Raw genomic sequence first — 17,750 nt, 5'->3', positions numbered from 1 at the left:
GGACCCCTCACCTCTCCCTGGGGTCAGGCTGATGGCCTCCTTCTCTCTCCCCTTACCAGGCTCATCTCTTTTTTTCCTGGTTTTTACTTCAACGTTTCATTCTCACTTTATACATTCACTTGACTATTGTTTGCTGCTCCTGAGAATTTGCCTGTTCTGTTCGTGAATACAGCCTCAGCCCCAGCACACTGCCTGGCATGTGGAGACTCACAATATTTGTTCAATAAATGATCAAATGAAGGAACGCACTGAACTTTTCCACCACAAGCTTCCAAGGACCAGCTGAAATGCCACCTCCTCCAAGAAGCCTTCCCTGGTTCCTGAAGCCTTCCCTGGTTCCTGTTCCTCCACCTTTCCCTCACACTTTTCTGCCCTTTACTCATAGCTCTCACCTTGTTGAACCCAGAAATATAGCTCTGTGTGCACACAAGTCACCCCTGTTACTAGACTGAAGCTTCTTATGAAGCAGCGGGCTCCGAAGGAGTCAGAAGACCTTGGTTTGAATCTAGTAATGCTACTATACCGTGGGAGCTCGGGCCAGTGGCCTACACTCTCAACGTCTCAGTCCTCTCATATATAGGAAGGGAACCTAACTCCCGCCTCCTAGGATTTAGTCCTCGTCCCCTTTCTTTTTTTGTAGGCCCTCCTCGCAACCAGGACTATGCCGTGCTCACAAAGACAGCCCAATGCAAATTTGCTGAATTACTGAACCATCGCTTTCCCCGGGTGCTTACCAAGGGCCCAAGAGAGATGTCTCCAAGAGGCGGCAGGCCAGAGGACACACCCAGTGACGCCAGGAGTGCATCTGATGTTTCTCTCTAAGAAGAAGGAGGGAATGGGTGGGACAAGCAGTGTCTGCAGTGCCTGGAAACTCTGCCCCGGGGGTCTGGCACTGCAAGGCCAGACAGTGTCACCCATGGAGGCTGCACCACTCGGAGTCAACATCCTCCTTGGCCAGGTAGGGGACGTTTGCTGGTCTGTGACCATTTAGACCCCATCTCCCATCCACATGCCAATGTAAGGATCCTGTTCTTATTATTTTTTAGCAAAGCCCATAAAGCAATTTCGATTTCCTGGGTCGGTGCTGTTTATTTAATTATCATGGTAGGAGACTAAACAGAAAACCTTGTTTTACTCAGGAAACCAATATGACCTTTTAGCTCCAGCAGAAACCCAGTGTGAAAGGGAACTTCCATGGGCCAAAGAGAGAGGCTAAACGGAAGCATCGGCAAAACTGCTCACAGGTGGTACCGCCACTCCTAAAGGGGGCAGGTGCCAGAGAAGCAGGGCCTGGGGCCGGAAGTGTGCCCCAGGCCCTCTCCTCTTCCTTCCTTTCATGTTTTCCTGGGCAATCTCATCTATTTCTCCTGCTTCAGCTGATGATTTCGAAACCTGCGGCTTTAGCCCCCTTCTCCCTTGCTCAGCTTCAGACCCACATTTCCACCTGCCTGCCAGCCACTTCAAGGACACCCAGGGTTACCTGCAAACACCACAGACCCACAGGCAAGCTCATTGTCCTGCCCACTGCTGTCAGTCCAGCCGAAACTTCACCTTTCCACGAAGCCAATCATTTGTTCATCAACAAATACTTATTAAACTTTTCTTCTGTGCCGAACACTTCTTGATCATTTCAACACATGCCCCATTCTCCCCTGTACAGTCAGAAACATGCTCCAATCCCCTGCTATATTGTAAACTTCTTGGGAGTTTACAACTCGGTCTCCATCTCATTTATTTTGGTATCCTCAACACTGCCTAATAGGGTGCTTCACAGATACTAGGTGCTCAGTAATGTTTGTTGAACTGAATCGAGATTTATGCTGTCCATGGTTTTGATATCATTCAGTTTAGTTGAATCCTCCTAAGGTTCTTTTTTTATTTTCCTGTTTAAATATGCGTGACCAGGAAGAAGTAAAAATAAACTAATGATACTTCTCAGCAGCTATAAGTCTGTAATTATGGTTAACTCTCAGTTATCCATCCCGTTGGAAAAACAGCGTTGGAGAGAATCCCACACCAGAAGCATAAAAACATGATTTCCATCAGTCTTTGACATGTACTGGATGATTTTTAAGGAGCTGATTTGCCTTTTTAATTGTTTGGCTGATCAGGTTGCTATTTGCGTTTACAGCCTCTCAATAACTGGCCGGGTAACAGGGATGGAAGGGGAGATGGAGGACTGTGCTGGTGGGAGATGTTTCCAGAAGGAAACATTTGCTCTATACAACCTTGAAGGCAAGACTGGACGATTAGGGCATCACAGGAACTTGGGTTTGTCAGCATGGCCCAGGGTTTGGCCAGTTTCTGTCAGATGATTGCAAGGGTAGAGACGTCCCAGCCCCCTAACAGCCCACTCTGGGTCCAGAGTTGGATTTTGTTTAAAGATGATGACAAAGTGCCCCTGGGACCGAGTAAGGTTCTGGGATGAAGGGAGGGCTGTGCTTCCAGTCTTGCTGGTAACAGGAGGGTGCCTTGCTGTGCCACCGGGAACCACTGGATGCAAATCAAAGAAAATGAGATATGCAATTTTGCATTGATAGCTAGATAATGCAGGGGAGAAAGTTCCCCTCTTCTCCTTCTGAAGCAAACAAATATCAAATGTGGTGATTCAGCAGCTGCATTAGTTGGGGAAAATTGATGCACATTTCATGTGTCAGGGAGCTGAATCCCAGAGAATGGAGCCAGCCTCCCAGAAAATGGTTTCTTTATATAGTTCCATCCATTTATTGTTTGATTGGACTTTCTGTATATTAAATTCAAGCTGTTCTGCCGCTCATGGGCATTATGATGTGTTGGCTCGGTGGGAAATAATGAAGGTGATGGGATTTTACGGCATCACATTACAAAGGAGGCGTCCCCAGCCCCATCCATTTCTCCATCAACTAGCTTGTGTGTGAGGTGGCACTTATATTAAAACGATTTTTCTGATTCAGTTTAATGACATTCATTCGAGTCCTGACACCCAGAATATGATTACGTGAGCTAGATGCAATCTCCCTCTATCCAACCATGGTCAGCAAAGGCTGAGTTATCTTCCCTCCCCAGCAAGCCCCTTCCCACCAACCCATCATTTGCATTGAGCTGGGTGGAGAGAGCTGGGGCTGGGGAGAAGAAGCCTACGTTCTGGTCTGAGAAAAGCAGTCTGGACAGAGGCAGGCGCACTGGCCTTGACCTGGAGGCCACAGTACATGAGCCTTTTGGTCGAGAACTATGGGTTCTCGAAGGCATCGTGGTAACCCCTTCCTCCTCATCACAAACAAGTCCCCATTCAAGGTTGGTTTGAATTCACTACTATATACTCCTTCCAAAAGAGATTGCTAAGGGCCTGGTCCCCACTTCCCAGGAAAGAAAAACTGACTTGGTCATCACAAAGGATGAACACTTAAGATGTGACTAGAGTGTCAGCTTCCTGGAGGGGACCACCTGTCTGAGGACAGGGCATGGGGGGACTCACAGAGAAGTCTCTGCTCCTCTCCTTGCCTGGGAGTAGCTCCCAGCCATGATGGCATGTGGCCAAGGGCCCTGCGTGGCCTGGGACAGGCGCTCCCACCTGGGCGAGAGAGACAAAAATCCTCATGTAGTTACCAAGGGGTTCTGCCCCTCCCCTGGGGAGACGGAGGGCCAGGATGCCTTTTATTTACACTATTTTCAGGCAGAATAATTGCTGCTCCTCAGGAAGGATCATGTTTGTGTTTATGGGTATGTTTAAAGAGGGAAACCCAAACAAAACCAAACAGAGAGAGAGAGAGAGAGAGATTGATTTTCAAAGATTCCGAAGAGAGCTGTGAAATGGGCATCAGCGTGGAAATCCCTTTCCGAAAATTGCAGCAATTTGAACTGTTGGATCGGAAGAGCAATCTAATGTGGTGACTCTGGTGTGAAGAGCGTCAAAGCTCACATCCCACCCGTGGGAATTCATCTCTCCCTCCTCCGTAGCCCTGAGGCCCTCCGCTTGCCCCTCTGTGCCGGCTGACTCTGAGACTGGCCTCTCCCTTTCAGTTTCTGAGCCAAGATCGTCCCCACATGGTGGTGCCCAGCCCTTGGCAGGTGCTATAGGGAAATTCCGCCTGAGTTGGAGACAACCTCAATCAGGTGCAGATGCTCCCACTGACCGCCAGTCCAGCCCAGCCCTGCTCTCAGCTGGCCATGCTCCAGCTCGGCCTATGGGGCTTGTCCGTTCTGTGCCACAGTCTGGGAGCTATCCTGCAGGCCCTTGAGGCCTCTTCTTGTGAAATGTTTCTCCCAGCGGTGGAGGTCTTTAGGAATGTGTCTTCAGGCCAGTTCTCTGCCATGGGAGCTGGTGAAGCTTTCAGCTGGCAGGCTGACAGCAGGACCAGCATGTGTGTCCTGTGGCCTCTACCTTCAAATAAATGCGGAATCTCTCCCTTCTCCCCTCTCCACTGCCACCACCACCCTAGATCCCAGCCACCATCATCTCCTGCCCGGATTATTGTGGTAGCTTCTCCCGTACAATATATTCACTACCCAGTACCCAGAGTGATCCTTTTAAGACATGAGTCAGGTCTACTCAAAACTCTCCAGTGGCTTCCCATTCTAAGCAGATTAGTGAAAGGCAAAGGGCCAAGTCCTTGAGGTGATCCTAAGGGCCCTGCATGAGCTGCTTCCCGCTACCTGCTCTTGGGGCTGGACCGTAAGTGCCTTCTTGCCCTTCCAAGAATAGTGCACCAAGGCCCCTCCTGCCTAATGGCCTTTGCATTTGCTGTTCCTTCTGCCTGCAATGCTCTTCCCCAAGAAACCCACATTCCTTCAGATCTCTGCTCAAATGTAACCTTATCTGAGAGGCCTGTCTTAACCTCCTCATCTAAAATAGCAACTCTCCCTTGCTCTACCCCGTCTCACACTCAGCAGCCCCAGTTTCTCACATCATGCTTTATTTTTCTCTGCAGCATGAATTGCTGTCTGATAGGATACATGTATGTATGTATATATTTTTCTATTTACTGTCTGTTTTCCTCCACTAGAATGTAAGCTCCACTGGATCAGCGGTTGTTTTCTTTGATGCTGTATCCCCAGAGCCCAGTAGCTACTCAAATAATCGAATGGAGGGATACTTCATGGGTAGGGGGGCTTATCTATGGCTCTCTTTGTGCTCCTCCCTGCTCCAGAGTCTGCAGTGGGAAGCCTGGCCAAGTAGCCAATAGTGAAAGACAAAGGCTTAAACTTCCCTTGCAAGAAAGCCCCAACTCTGCTAGGCTGACGTCAGAACCAGAGAATGCTCTGCTTGGTCTCCCCATCTCCACCCACCCACAAATATCCTGTCGGACATGACCATATAACCAACATTCAGATAGCACTTTCATTGGTTCTCACAATGGGCAGGAGATGGTTAACAGGTGAGAAAACTGAAGACGGGTAAGCTGGGGTACAAACCTGTTTGGTTGAACACATATATATTGAGGCCCAATACATATCAGACCCTGTGCTAGGCATGGATCATACCATGATCTTTGGAATAGAGACCTGCCCTTGAGGAGCTCATATCCTGGGGGAAAGACACATAAACAAATAAAGTTAATAAAATGTGGCAACTGGCAAGACAGAGGTATGCAGAGGCTGCAGTGGGAGGCGGGAGGAGGGGCACGGAGCTCCCGGAGGGCTGGGAAGGTCTCCTGGAGGAGACGATGTGGGCTGTCTCGAAGGATGACGGGGCTTAGCCGCACACAGAGCAGAGTGAGGGGTAGCCTCTGGGTGACGGGAAGAGTGTGAGTAAAAGCCTCTTTTCTGATCCTTGGTCCACTGCTCTCCCCACCCTCTCTTGTTTCGGTTCAAAGGAAGAGAACTGAGTCTCATTCAGTTCATTTTGTCTGTACCTTATGTAGGGCTGACATGCCATCATAGTGCCTGTGTATTCTCAGAGCCTACCATGCTGCCCGGTACACAGTAGGCACTCAGTAAATGTTGAATGAATGAATGATTCCTTGTTGTGATGCAGGTTTCTACTCAGGAATTTCAGCACCAGAAAACTGTTGGGTAAGAAATGTCAAACCAAGAAAAGACCCTGAGGTCATTTATTCCCAGTAAGTGCACTCTGATCAGAGCTCCCTGGGCAGGGACCCACCACCATCAAAGGTGGGCACCGTTTGGCCAGTGTCCCACACCAAGGCATTTGGAAGGTGGGAGGAGGGTTGGTGGGCCCCCCAGAGGCAGTGGATGAGGGTGCAGCCAGAATTTCAGGAATTGAAGGGTTAACAAAACCACACCTCTGGTTGTCTCCACTGGGGAAGCCTGACCAAGTACCCCACTCTGTGGAGTGCCTGTATTGCTCTCCAAGGCCCGGCTCCCAGTCTCCGGAAACCTCAGGCAGGACCCTGCCAGGATTATGCTTTAAAGGGAAATGCAAATCCCTGGAGCAAAAAAAACCTGGAGGCTGCTTTTGCTTGGAAGAAGTAAAAATCGATTGTTTTCGTTAAAGTGATTTGTGTGTGTGTGTGTGTGTGTGTGTGTGGTACGCGGGCCTCTCACTTTTGTGGCCTCTCCCGTTGCGGAGCACAGGCTCCAGACCCGCAGGCTCAGCAGCCATGGCTCACGGGCCCAGCAGCTCCGCGGCGTGTGGGATCTTCCCGGACCGGGGCACGAACCCGTGCCCCCTGCATCGGCAGGCGGACTCTCAACCACTGCGCCACCAGGGAAGCCCGTTAAAGTGATTTTTGGACACTGTCAAAAGCTCTCTCATCTCAGGACACGGGGTGAAGACAGGCTGCCGGTCTCAATTACATAGCCAAGCCAACTTGGGCAGCAGCGGGCCACCTCATCAGGAGCAATGCTGCTCTGCTGCTCTGCCGCTCCCTGCCCTTCCCAGGTCAAACTCCCCCTCCCTAAGCTATCCAAGAGCGGCCTCACCCCATCCAGGCCTGGAGCTGGTCCTCCATGGCCCTGCGGATGCTTGCTCACAAAGCTTTCCTGCCCTCTTCCCCACGCCCCACGTGAGCTTCACCCACGGATCGTCTCAGGCAGTCCGCCCAATGGTGATGCCAACCAAAGTCAAATAAAATGAAGAGGGGAGATCTGCTTTGAAGAAGTCTATGCCGTATAATACATTCCCAAACTAGATGTGCTGGTCTTATTTAATATTGGGAGTTCTGTATTATCCCTTCCCTCTGTTAACTGAGATAACTGACGATTTATTTTATTTATAGCATCCATTATAAGCACGGAAATTAATCCTTTAATGGTGAATTTGGGAGCTCAGCTGTCAAGGGGGCACAAGGGAACCCTGGGCTGGGCACAGGTGTCTTTCCCACCAGCAAAGGAGGTGGCAAAGGAAAGCCATCCTCAAGCGTTGATGGCAGCTGGGCTGTTATTGTTCTGTGTGCTTAAGATATTTTGAGAAATTAAATAAATAGGAATAATTGGCTCCAGGAGATCCCTCCCTGGAGGACACCTGAGTAACTCATCAGCGGATCCTGGGAAAGCAGGCAGAGATGGCAACCAGAGCCAGGAAGAGCGAACTCCTTCACTCGGCACATCAGCCCTCGGCCAATCAGTCAGCTCTGCTCTGCAAAGGAACTCAAGACGGTCTCTCCAGACTGGAAATAGGAAGCAAGGGGAGGTTTGGGCGGGGAGGGTCTGGAGCCTGGAAGAACTAGGAGTCTGCTGGGAATTGTTGGAAGCAATCAGACAGAACATGGAATGTGGCAGAACACTGGCCCTTGGTATTGCACAGCCACTTGGGGCTCAAATGCCAGTGAAGGGTAAGCAAAAGAAAGGCTTTCTGGAGTGGTCGAACAAGCTTACAACTAGCCAGTAAATGAGCTCAGGACAGAAACCAGCCGAGGAGAGGAAAGGTTTCCAGGGTCTGGTGGGTAAGACCTCCAGTAAGGGCAAGAAGACCCCCACAATGCAGCAGAGCACCACAGTTGGGGGGACCACACACCAGGTGAAGGCTGCCATCCTCTCTCCCTGGGGCCAGGGCTGGGGCAGACCCAAATCTTGGGTCCACCCTAGAGAGAGGACAGGTGAGTCTGGAAGGAACTGAGAACAGTATCAGACCAAGCAAATGGAAAAGGAGCCCCGTTCGCATTGACCCATCCATTTAACAGTGTTTTGCCAAACACCTGCTGTGTATAGCCGAGCAGTGAGCCTGGTGATGGTTCCCACTGCCAGCTCAGGTCAAAGTCAAAGCAGCCCAATCCAGCACTGGGCGACACCAGCCAGGGTGGAAGGGAAGAAAGAGCCTGCATTCCCGTCACTTAACTGAGGTTAAGGAAGATATAACTAAAAGGCTTCTTTTCTTGTTCTGGCCCGTGAGTCTTTCCTCGCCGAGGCTAGACGTCGTGATGCACGGGGAAGGGAAGGGTGAGGAGTCCACAGTGCCCACGGTCAGGGGGAGCGTGCTTCTTCCCACGCAGGTGTCCTGCCCTTCCTCTTTGTCTCAGTCTCTGGCAGAGTCTTCTTGCTTTGCCCCTCCCGCATCCCCGAAAATAAATGTGAGGCCATGACTGTCCACCCCCTGACATTGGACTCGACCTTGATTCTACAGAGTGAAGGCTAAAGGAAATCACTGGTCTCCCCAATGACATTAAAACACTGGATTTTGCCATGAAAGCAGCCATGGATTTCCAAGGCAGAACTTAAACTGGCCAGAAGGAAATGTTTTATTTATAAATTCCCTGCGTGCCTAGTGAGGTGTCTGTAGTACTCACTGCACTGATGCTTTCTTTCTTCAATAGTGATATGACTAGAATAGACTATGACACCCTGAGGCCATAATAAAAAAAAACAACTCTGAAGGGCTGATTTCCACCTACGGGCCCTGATGGTACGGAAACAAGTAGAGGGGGAACGAGAACAGAAAGGGTCCCGGAGACAGCCAGACTGGTATTTGCAAAGCAGCACCGCCCCTTAGCAGCTATGTGACTACAGGCATTTACTTAACCTCTCTGAGCCTCGCCTGCTACATCTTCAAAGTTGTATAGAGTTTTTCCTACCTTGCAAGGCTATTGTGAAGACTTAAAGAGATAACATATGCAAAGTGCTCAGCACACTGCTGACACACAGTAGACACACATACGCTGTTATACTAATAAAATGTAATGGGCAGGTGGTCACTGAAGTTTCCACTGATCTCCTCTGAAACGGTCCCACATCCCCCATCCCATGGATGACACCCATCCATCTGTCCTGTTTTCTCCCCATGGTGGTCCTGAGGCATCACTCTGGTGTCATGAGTCCCACCAAGGGGCACTTGAGGGCGCTGGACAGTCAGAGCCATGTCAGAGCGCGGCCATGGAGGTCCTGGCCGTGGGAGCGGTCCCTTTCAGGAAAGCGAAGGGATGGCCAGGTTAGCACAGAAGCAGCAAATGTGCCTCCTTCTCCTGACACGTGGCCAGCTCTCTAGCCCATTTTAATCCCTAAATATTCCACTGTGCCAGGAAGCCACATCTGCCCCCTGAGCCAAGAGAGGCAAGGTCAAAGGACCAGACTTTCTCGCCCATCTGGGTGGGAGCGGCTATTTGGAGGCTGCGTGTGTGTTGGAAAGGGAGGAAGGGGCAGGGTGGCCTCTGTCAGACAGACAGAGGTGAATGGAATGCCCCCATCGTGGACAGTGACACCCCACGCCCTCTCCCTTGCTACTCCCTCCCATGTGGCAGAATGACAAATGTAATCATTTGAAAAGGTCCCATCACCTGCTCAGTCATTTCCAACAAGCACATGCAGCACTATGGAAAAACCGATACCAGTGCCACAGGGTTTCAGCCAGGAAAAAACAAAATCAAATCACCAGGACGCCACAAACCGAATTGTCAAACACCAAATAAAAAGCTTCATGAATTCTCCATCAGCAATATAACGCTTCCTGGCCTAAGCAAATATAGACCCAGCACATGAATCATGAAGGGTTCTGCATTAGCCTCAACGAGTTGCAACGGCTGAAGCAGCAACCCCTAAGAAATACACGTCTCCGTAAAGCTGCCTTCATTGGCCCTAATCCCGTTAGGGTGAAGATTGTAATCTGCTTCCTCACCCCCCATCCTCTGATGGAAATCTTCACATCCCAGTACCGCAAATACATTTTGGTGACCTCAGCTGCAGAGGAGACCTCGGGGAGATGGAAGAGACAGTCACCTGTGACCTCGCTGAGCACCTCTCCCTCCCTCTGATGATATCGCTGCCACTGTGTCTGACCACATGATCCATTCAGACCACCTCACAATTGCCCAGGAAGGCCAGATCATTCCATCACAGAGTCAGGCTGAGAAAGCAAGACTGCTGTTCCTTCCGTGAGAAAAAAACAAACCATGTGCCCCACTTTGCAGAAAACCCAAGTTCAGAGTCCCTTAGAGAAAGTCTGTTCAGAGGTACTGAACCCTTGAGCATCTGTGGCAGCAGAGAAGAAAAGTAAGGCAAAAGAGAAAACAGCCTGCAAATACACGACAAAGGAGAAATGCAGGAAGGATCCCAAAAGAGTGTTCTAGGTGTCTTCTGTTAATGGAAATCTGTACCCTCCTGACAACACTCGCTGAACTTCTCACTGTCTTCTTCCTTCCTGCTACGCTGTTTTTCTCCTCAAGGCAGCCCTTGCAAGCACAAGATGCATATGAGCATGCAGCATCACCACTCACCTCTCCCTCACCACACACACATACACAGAAGGCATGGCTGAAAAACATAAACGGGGATTTAATTTTCCATGTTTTGTAAAATACATGCCCCCCGCGAAAAGAAAACTCAATTCCGAGACTTCTGTCCTCCCCAAACCAATCATTCACGTGCCTTCCTCTTCTGATGAGGGGCTTCCCTGGCTCCTACAACTTGGAGAAGCGACTCCATCCTCCTCTGCCCAATCCTGATACCATCCAAAGCGTCATCATCAATCCAACCTCCGCCCTTCTCCAGTCCAACAGAGCAGGACTTACCCCAGTGTGGTCATGGTGACGATGGTGTACCAAAAAGAGGCGGGGATGCTCGTGAACTTGCTGGCAGAGGAGCCCTTCTCGGCATAAAACATCACAGTGGCAAAGATGATGATGGCCATGGTGAGGGAGAAGAGGAGGAAGCCGAGCTCAGAGGCACAGCTCTTCAGGGTGTAGCCCAGGATCCGCAAGCCCTGGGAGTGGCGGGAGAACTTGAAGATCCTGAAGACGCGGAAGACCCGAAGCGTGACGAAGGCGCCCGACACGTCCTCATTGTTGGTCATTACCAGGCCGATGTAGTAGGGCATGATGGCCACCACGTCGATGATGCTCATCACGCTGCGGATGAAGCGGTAGCGGCTGGGCGCCGCGAACAGCCGGAGGAGGTACTCCACCGTGAAGATCATGACGCAGGCGGTGTCCAGACAAAAGAAGGCCACCGAGTAGCGCTCGCCACACGGCAGCTCCTTGCTCCCAGGCACCGTGCCACATGGCACCGTCTCCACCACGTTGGTGATGACCGAGACGGCAATGAAGAAGCCAGTCACGTAGTAGAAGACCAAGGCCAGTGTGCTGGTGTGCGGGTTCTCGAAGGCCCGCCACATGGTCTGGCGGAAGCTGAGGGAGGGCATGGACTCCTGGTTGTTCTCCGAGTCATTGTCGTCCATGAGCCGCTCGGCGTTCTCCCTCTTGCGGTCCTTGTACTCCTCGTAACAGCAGTCGCCAATGATCTCGGGCAGGATGCCATAGAAAGCCAGCTCGTCATCGTAGGCGGAGATGCACTCGTAGCGGGGGTAGTGCAGCTTGCCTGTGCGATAGAAGTTGAGGACGCAGCGGAACACTTCTGGGTCCCGGTCGAAGAAGTACTCCTTGGTGTCCTCGTTGAAGAAGAACTCCTTCTCTGTGCTGCCCAGCAGTGTGTCTGGGTAGCGCTCCAGCGTGGTCCGCCACGTCTGGAACCTCCGCCCGCTCACATTGAGGACGATCAGTTCATCCTGCCGCTTGTTCTTGTCTGCCGGGGCAAGGGGCATGGGGCAGTTGGCCACCGGCATCCACCCGATGGCCGCAGCCCGCGCGAAAGGCAGCCAGGCTGCGACTCCGGCCGCCATGGTGACTCCAGCTCTTGGGCGGCCACTGCTCCGCCACCGCGCACACCAGCTTGAGAGTTAGTTCAGCGACCCCTGGAGGCAGGAGGAGAGAGCGGAGAACCAGTGAGTCCCTGATTGGCCCCCCGGGTGGGAAATGGGACACAGGGAAGGGTCATTGGTAAGTGAAAGAGCAAAAGTCTGGAAGGCAAATTAATGGAACTGAAGACACCACCAAAGAGAGGAGACTTGATTCTTTCCCCTCCCTTCGCCGGGAGAGCACCTAGCACCCACCGGGCCCGTGCAGCAGTGTGGGATCACCGGAATTTGTTGACTGCCTGACAAATTGTCAAGTTCTAAGGGGACTCAGAAGCATTTGGAGGGAAAGCCTCCTTAGCAGAAAGATCTGGGAAGACGTGGGTAATAATCAGCTCCGAAAGGTTATGGCATTACTACGAATTTAAATTGGGAGAGGGTAAATGAGTTCTCATTAAATGAATTTAAAAGTGGGATAAACATGCTAATTTTTATTTCTCTCTTCACCCACTAGGGTAATCAGGAACGGCATGTGGATGAGGGAGATCAGGTAAACACATTCTTTCCACTCTTCACGGGTGAGGAGGCTGGGGTTGCCCAGGTCTGGACAATTCTCTGAGATGGCAGGTGACCACAGTAGACCCAGGATTTGGTGGAGTTCTGTCCCCGAGTCCCATGGAGAAGGCTGACTCTGGTGGAGCGCTACTCTGGGACATCCAGCAACCTCGTGTCCAATCGCGCCCTCAGGGCCATAGTAGAAAGATGTGGCAGAGGCTGTGAGGCTGGGGTTCCTCCCCCACCTTGCAAAGGGCTCTTGGATTCTTGGTTCACCTGTCTTTCATGCATTGTCCCTCTCCCTCCCAGAGGAAGCTGATCCACGCTTATTGCCATCTCCAGGCTCCTCGCCTCCCGTCTCCATCTGCCCACCATCCACAACTCCCTCGGGTTATATAACAATACTCTTTCCCAAGCCAGCCTCTTTCACCTGGCCTCTCTCCACCCTCAGAGATTCCTCCAGAGCTGGGCCACCTCGGCCCTTCACTCACCGCTCTCTGAGCCACGCTGAGTACACACTTCCCCATCACCTGCGTGGATGGAGGGAACAGTGGCGCGGAGAATTATATTTGGCTTTGGGAAACAGATTTACCTACCCAAATCTGGCTTTTTAAAGATGATAGTGAAATGACTCTGCAATCCCAAATGTATACCATCTGTGGGGAGACATGTGGTGACACAGAAACACACGTAACAGCAACGGGAAATTGTTTGGGGTTGACACTCGTTTTCCCAAATCCTAAACTGATCACGCAGAACCAATCCTGACTCAGAATTATTTGGACCCTCTGGAATTCAGCTGGTTTAAAGAAAGGAGGCAGAGGGTGAGTCTTGTAATGGGATTTGATCTTCATCTTTCCTTGTAACTCTGCCTGCTCCTCTTGACTCCCAACTCTTCTAGGTTTTCCAGATCTCTACCCCCTCTCATTCCTGAGCCACCACAGACTTTCCCACCTGGATGCCTCTGAAACTGGACAGGTGTCAGCTGAGTCTACCTCCCTGCAAAAAAGCTGCTCTTTACCTTTTGTTCACAGCATCCCTGACCCCGGGCCTGTCGCCTTGGCCACCTTCCTCACTGCTCCACCCAAAGAGTTGCCAAATAATGAGACAGGAGCTCTACTGCCCTCATTAAGGCCTCACTTCCCTCAGGCCTCCTTCCCACTGGCCTGCTTGTCTCTCAACTCCCCCCCTCCCCGACCCTGTTTCTCCTGTTCCCAGTAAATCCATTCTGCTCAGGGTAATCTCCCTAAGCAAGATTTCCCACAGCCTACAAAATCAAGTCCGAACTCTCTGGCGGCATTCTGGCATTTCCATAAACGGATCCTGGTTTATCATTCTAGCCCCATGTCCCATGCACCCACCCTAGACCACAGACGGGCTCAGGCGCAGCCCTTGTGGGTTCTGTCTGTGGGCACTCTTCCTTTCTGTTGGGAATATCCTTCCCCTTCACCCAGCCCTCCTGTTAGAATCCCACCTGTGCCTCACTCTCTGTGATGGGCCTTCCTCTCCCCACTCTGAAATTCTCTCCTCCTTTGGGCTCTCGGCACTTTGTTTGCCCCTCTTCCCTAGCACCTATCACCCTCTCGCCTGGATTACAGACACTCTCTGTCTTATTTTATTGATTTTTTTTTTTTTGCGGTACGCGGGCCTCTCACTGCTGTGGCCTCTCCCGTTGCGGAGCACAGGCTCCGGATGCGCAGGCTCAGCGGCCATGGCTCACGGGCCCAGCCGCTCCGCGGCATGTGGGATCTTCCCGGACCGGGGCACGAACCCGTGTCCCCTGCATCGGCAGGCGGACTCTCAACCACTGCGCCACCAGGGAAGCCCTCTCTGTCTTATTAATCATCATGGCCAACAATAATTGAGCACTGACTCTATGCCAGGCACTGCACTGTCTCCTGTGGATCATCTCATGTAATCCTCACAGCAACCCCAGGAAGAAGTCTGAAATTCAGCAGTCTGCCAGCTGGAAAGGGGCAGAATGGGGATCCCACCCCACGCCACGTGCCCTGAGGTGCTACACTGCTTCTCAAGGTCTTCCTGTAAGAAGAATAGCAGCTGATGTTACTGAAGGCTCCCTGCCAGCCAGCCCAGTACTGCATGCTTACACGGATCACCTCAGCCCACCCCACCAACACCCCTAAGGGGCAGACACCACTGTCGTCCCCATTTTGCAGGTGAGGAAGATGAAGTATGAGGAGGTATACCTGGCTAAAAGATGTAATAATTAGGCAGAGAGATTTAAACCCAGGCAGTTTCAACGTGGAGTTCAAGGGTATAGCCATGTCTCTTCCCTGTTTTCCCCATCCCACACTAAGCTCCTTAAGGGTAAAGGCCATGACACCTCAACACTTACATGACAACTTAGGAGGCAGTGTGGTCCGTGCTCAACCTACTTTTGGTAGGTGGGAACCCAGATTATATAGATGTCATTTGCAGTCCATCGATTTTACTCCATGCCATGCCTATCAGGGGTTTTCAAGGGTGGGCATTCTCTCTCCAAACACTCAGTAAACTCTGAAGATAGATCTGAATAAAATGAACCCAATTTAAGTGCCTCTGACTCCCTGTGGCTCTCAGTGGAGTTTTCCCAAGGAGCCAATCTCTGCCTCAGTTTCCCCCTCTTCATGCTAAGGAGCGTATTCACAGGTCCCTCTGCTTCCTCATAAAGGGAGGTTGATTCAGGCGTCACAGTAGACATCAGGAATGACAATGACATTCCTCTAAATGTCACCACTCAGAGAAGAGTAAAACAGCACAGGCCTGATGAGTTCTTGATTACGGGAACTGAGGAAAGAACAGGGGGTCATTCATCCACGGCAGTGAGTAATCCGCATGCCACTGACGCTGCCGATGGAGGACTTGGGAACACGTCCTGTGCATTTTATATCTTTCTTCAAGAAATGTACGCTTATAACTCCCTGTATTTCCTTCAGATTACTAGGAGAATCTGTAGTCCCTAAGCACACACTTAGCTAGGCTTTCTAAGGGGCAAGGGAAGTTTGGGAAGCAAGACTACAATTTAAACATTGGTGACAAAATAATCCCAGTTCAGATTTAGCCAACATTTACTGAGCACTGACCATGCAGTGGGCACCGGTTTAAGCACTTTTACAGCAACAGTTAATTCATCCCCCCCAAATCCTATGACATGGGCATTTATGCTGACAAGTTTCAGAAAAGGAGCTGAGACTCCTTCAAAATGACTGTGCTCCACGTATATGGGAGTTGACGATCTTCCAATAGGCCACCGATCAGCTCACTGCCACATGGCTCTCTTGACCTAGGTGTAGTCAGATACTGATGTTCCCATGGAAGACAGCAGGATGTATACGCCCCTCACCCTGTCCCCAGGCAGCAGAAAGCATGGGGTCTGGATGCCCTGCACTCCAGTTCCAATTCTCTCCTGAACTTGTGGAAGCAAGCCACCATTACCCTCTGGGCCTCACAGCCCTCATCTGTCAAATGAGATAACTGGACGAGAAAGCGACAAGAAGATCTTTAGCTCGAATAATCCTTGATTCTACTGGATCCGGGACATCAAGCCTGTAGCTCAGGTCTTGCTGAGACCTCTCCATGGCAGTCGCCCCTGCAAAGCAGGAAGCAGACGATCTGGGTTTGTTGCTGTGGGGACAGAGTTAGTCTGAGCCTCCTTTTAGAGGGCAGTTCTAGGAATGCCTGCTGAGGCTAGTGCCCAGAAAAGGGCACACAACCTGCACCGCTTAGAACTCAAGGCAATCAAAGGCCCAGTTCATCCACAGAACCCCTGGCCACCCCCCTGGAGGGTAAAGAGAGCCAGGCTCCTGACCCTGGGCCCTGGACCTCTGACTCTTAACATTCCCGCTTTATCCCAGAATGGAGCTCAGAAAGGCAGGAACTTGAGGTGTTCCAGTGGCAAAGAGTAAGAGACCACTGAGCCAAGAGGTACCCTGCAGCACCCTGCTTGGGCCAGGTATGCAGCTGTGCACCCTGAGAGTCAGTGCTGTTTCACCCTGACTCCCAAACCTCACTGCCTGCTACCTTCCTCTACCAAGGTGAGCCCCATCACCTTACGCTCTCCAACCTATGCCAATCTCCTCTTCTCCAAGGGCCCTGGGTATTTTACAAACTGCTCTCAGATGAATAACTGAGAGCTGGAGTAGGAGGAACAGTCCCTCTCTATCTATCATAAAAGCCTCTGGCCCCAAGGCCAAACTTTGACAATCTTAATCCAGGACAATCTTCCCGAAGAAGGCCAGGCAAGAGCTAGGCTGTCTCCAGAGCTTCGAGCCCTGTTCCCCTGGTAAAAGGTACCAAAAAGGGAGGAATTACCCCATTGCTACTTTCTGTGTGAGTGTGTATGTGTGTGTGTGTGTGTGTGTGTGTGTGTGTGTGAGTTTTGAAGGGGAGGAAAAGTGTCGCCACCAGATACCATGCCTACGGCCATACCAGCCATACCCTCCACACAAACCCTGTCGGCATGACCTGGCTCAAGCAGGGCTTCTCCAAGGCCATCACCACAGCGCTCACCCCGTGATGGGCACCAACACTTCCTGGAGCTGACCTGGGTATGAATTCCTGCAACAGGCACAACCGTGCGGCCCCATTTCCAGCCAATGGCACTGCACAGGCCTCAAATGCCAAGGTTTTACTAGGACGTGGACGCCTTACAAATGAAAAATCTGAAGCTATTTTTGTTTTTGGCAGAAGAGTTTGACAGTGGGAAAGATGGGGGTGGGGGAGGATGGGGAAGAGACATTTAAAACAGGTGAGTGCTGAAATGACACAGGGGAAAAAAAAAAAAAAAAACTCCTGGAAAAGGGAAACACATTCGCCTGCTGTAAAAAGGCAGCCCTGTTAACCAACTTCTCCGGAGGAGGTAGAGGGCAAACGTGGGCAAAGTGACCAGGCAGCCTGTCCTGGGGATTGACACCTAACCTGAGCACAGGCGCAAGGCAACCAAAATGTCATGTCACCAAGGTCTGCCCTTCAGTGACCTCGGCAGAGAGCCGGGTATGGAGAGGCTCTGGAAACTTTTACTTTCCACGATTTTACGACACATCGCTCAGCCCAGAATAGGGCCAGTCTGGGGGAGGAGAAGGTCCTGACAACCCAGGGGGCATTCTCCTGTGCCCACAGGGTTTGCATAAGCAGGCATGAAACTGACAGAGTGGCAAGCTGGGGATCTTGGGGTACAGGCCTGGGACACACACAGAGCTCC

At 51.3% G+C, this 17,750-nt stretch overlaps 1 protein-coding gene across 2 annotated transcripts in view; it reads right to left on the bottom strand.

Moving 5' to 3' along the window:
* The window catches only part of KCND3 (potassium voltage-gated channel subfamily D member 3), a 224,316-nt gene extending 212,333 nt beyond the window's left edge, over positions 1-11,983 (bottom strand). For both annotated transcript variants that reach the window (XM_060142405.1, XM_060142406.1), the window contains exon 1: positions 10,878-11,983. In XM_060142405.1, the coding sequence (XP_059998388.1) occupies positions 10,878-11,983 (1,106 nt within the window). The remainder of the gene's footprint in view (positions 1-10,877) is intronic.
* Between the last annotated feature and the right edge of the window lie 5,767 nt (positions 11,984-17,750).

Source organism: Lagenorhynchus albirostris, chromosome 2 (genome assembly GCF_949774975.1).
Source record: "Lagenorhynchus albirostris chromosome 2, mLagAlb1.1, whole genome shotgun sequence".
NCBI classification, from domain to species: domain Eukaryota; kingdom Metazoa; phylum Chordata; class Mammalia; order Artiodactyla; family Delphinidae; genus Lagenorhynchus; species Lagenorhynchus albirostris.
The sequence above is the reverse complement of the archived record's forward strand: the minus strand, read 5'-3'. Positions and strand labels throughout refer to the sequence as shown.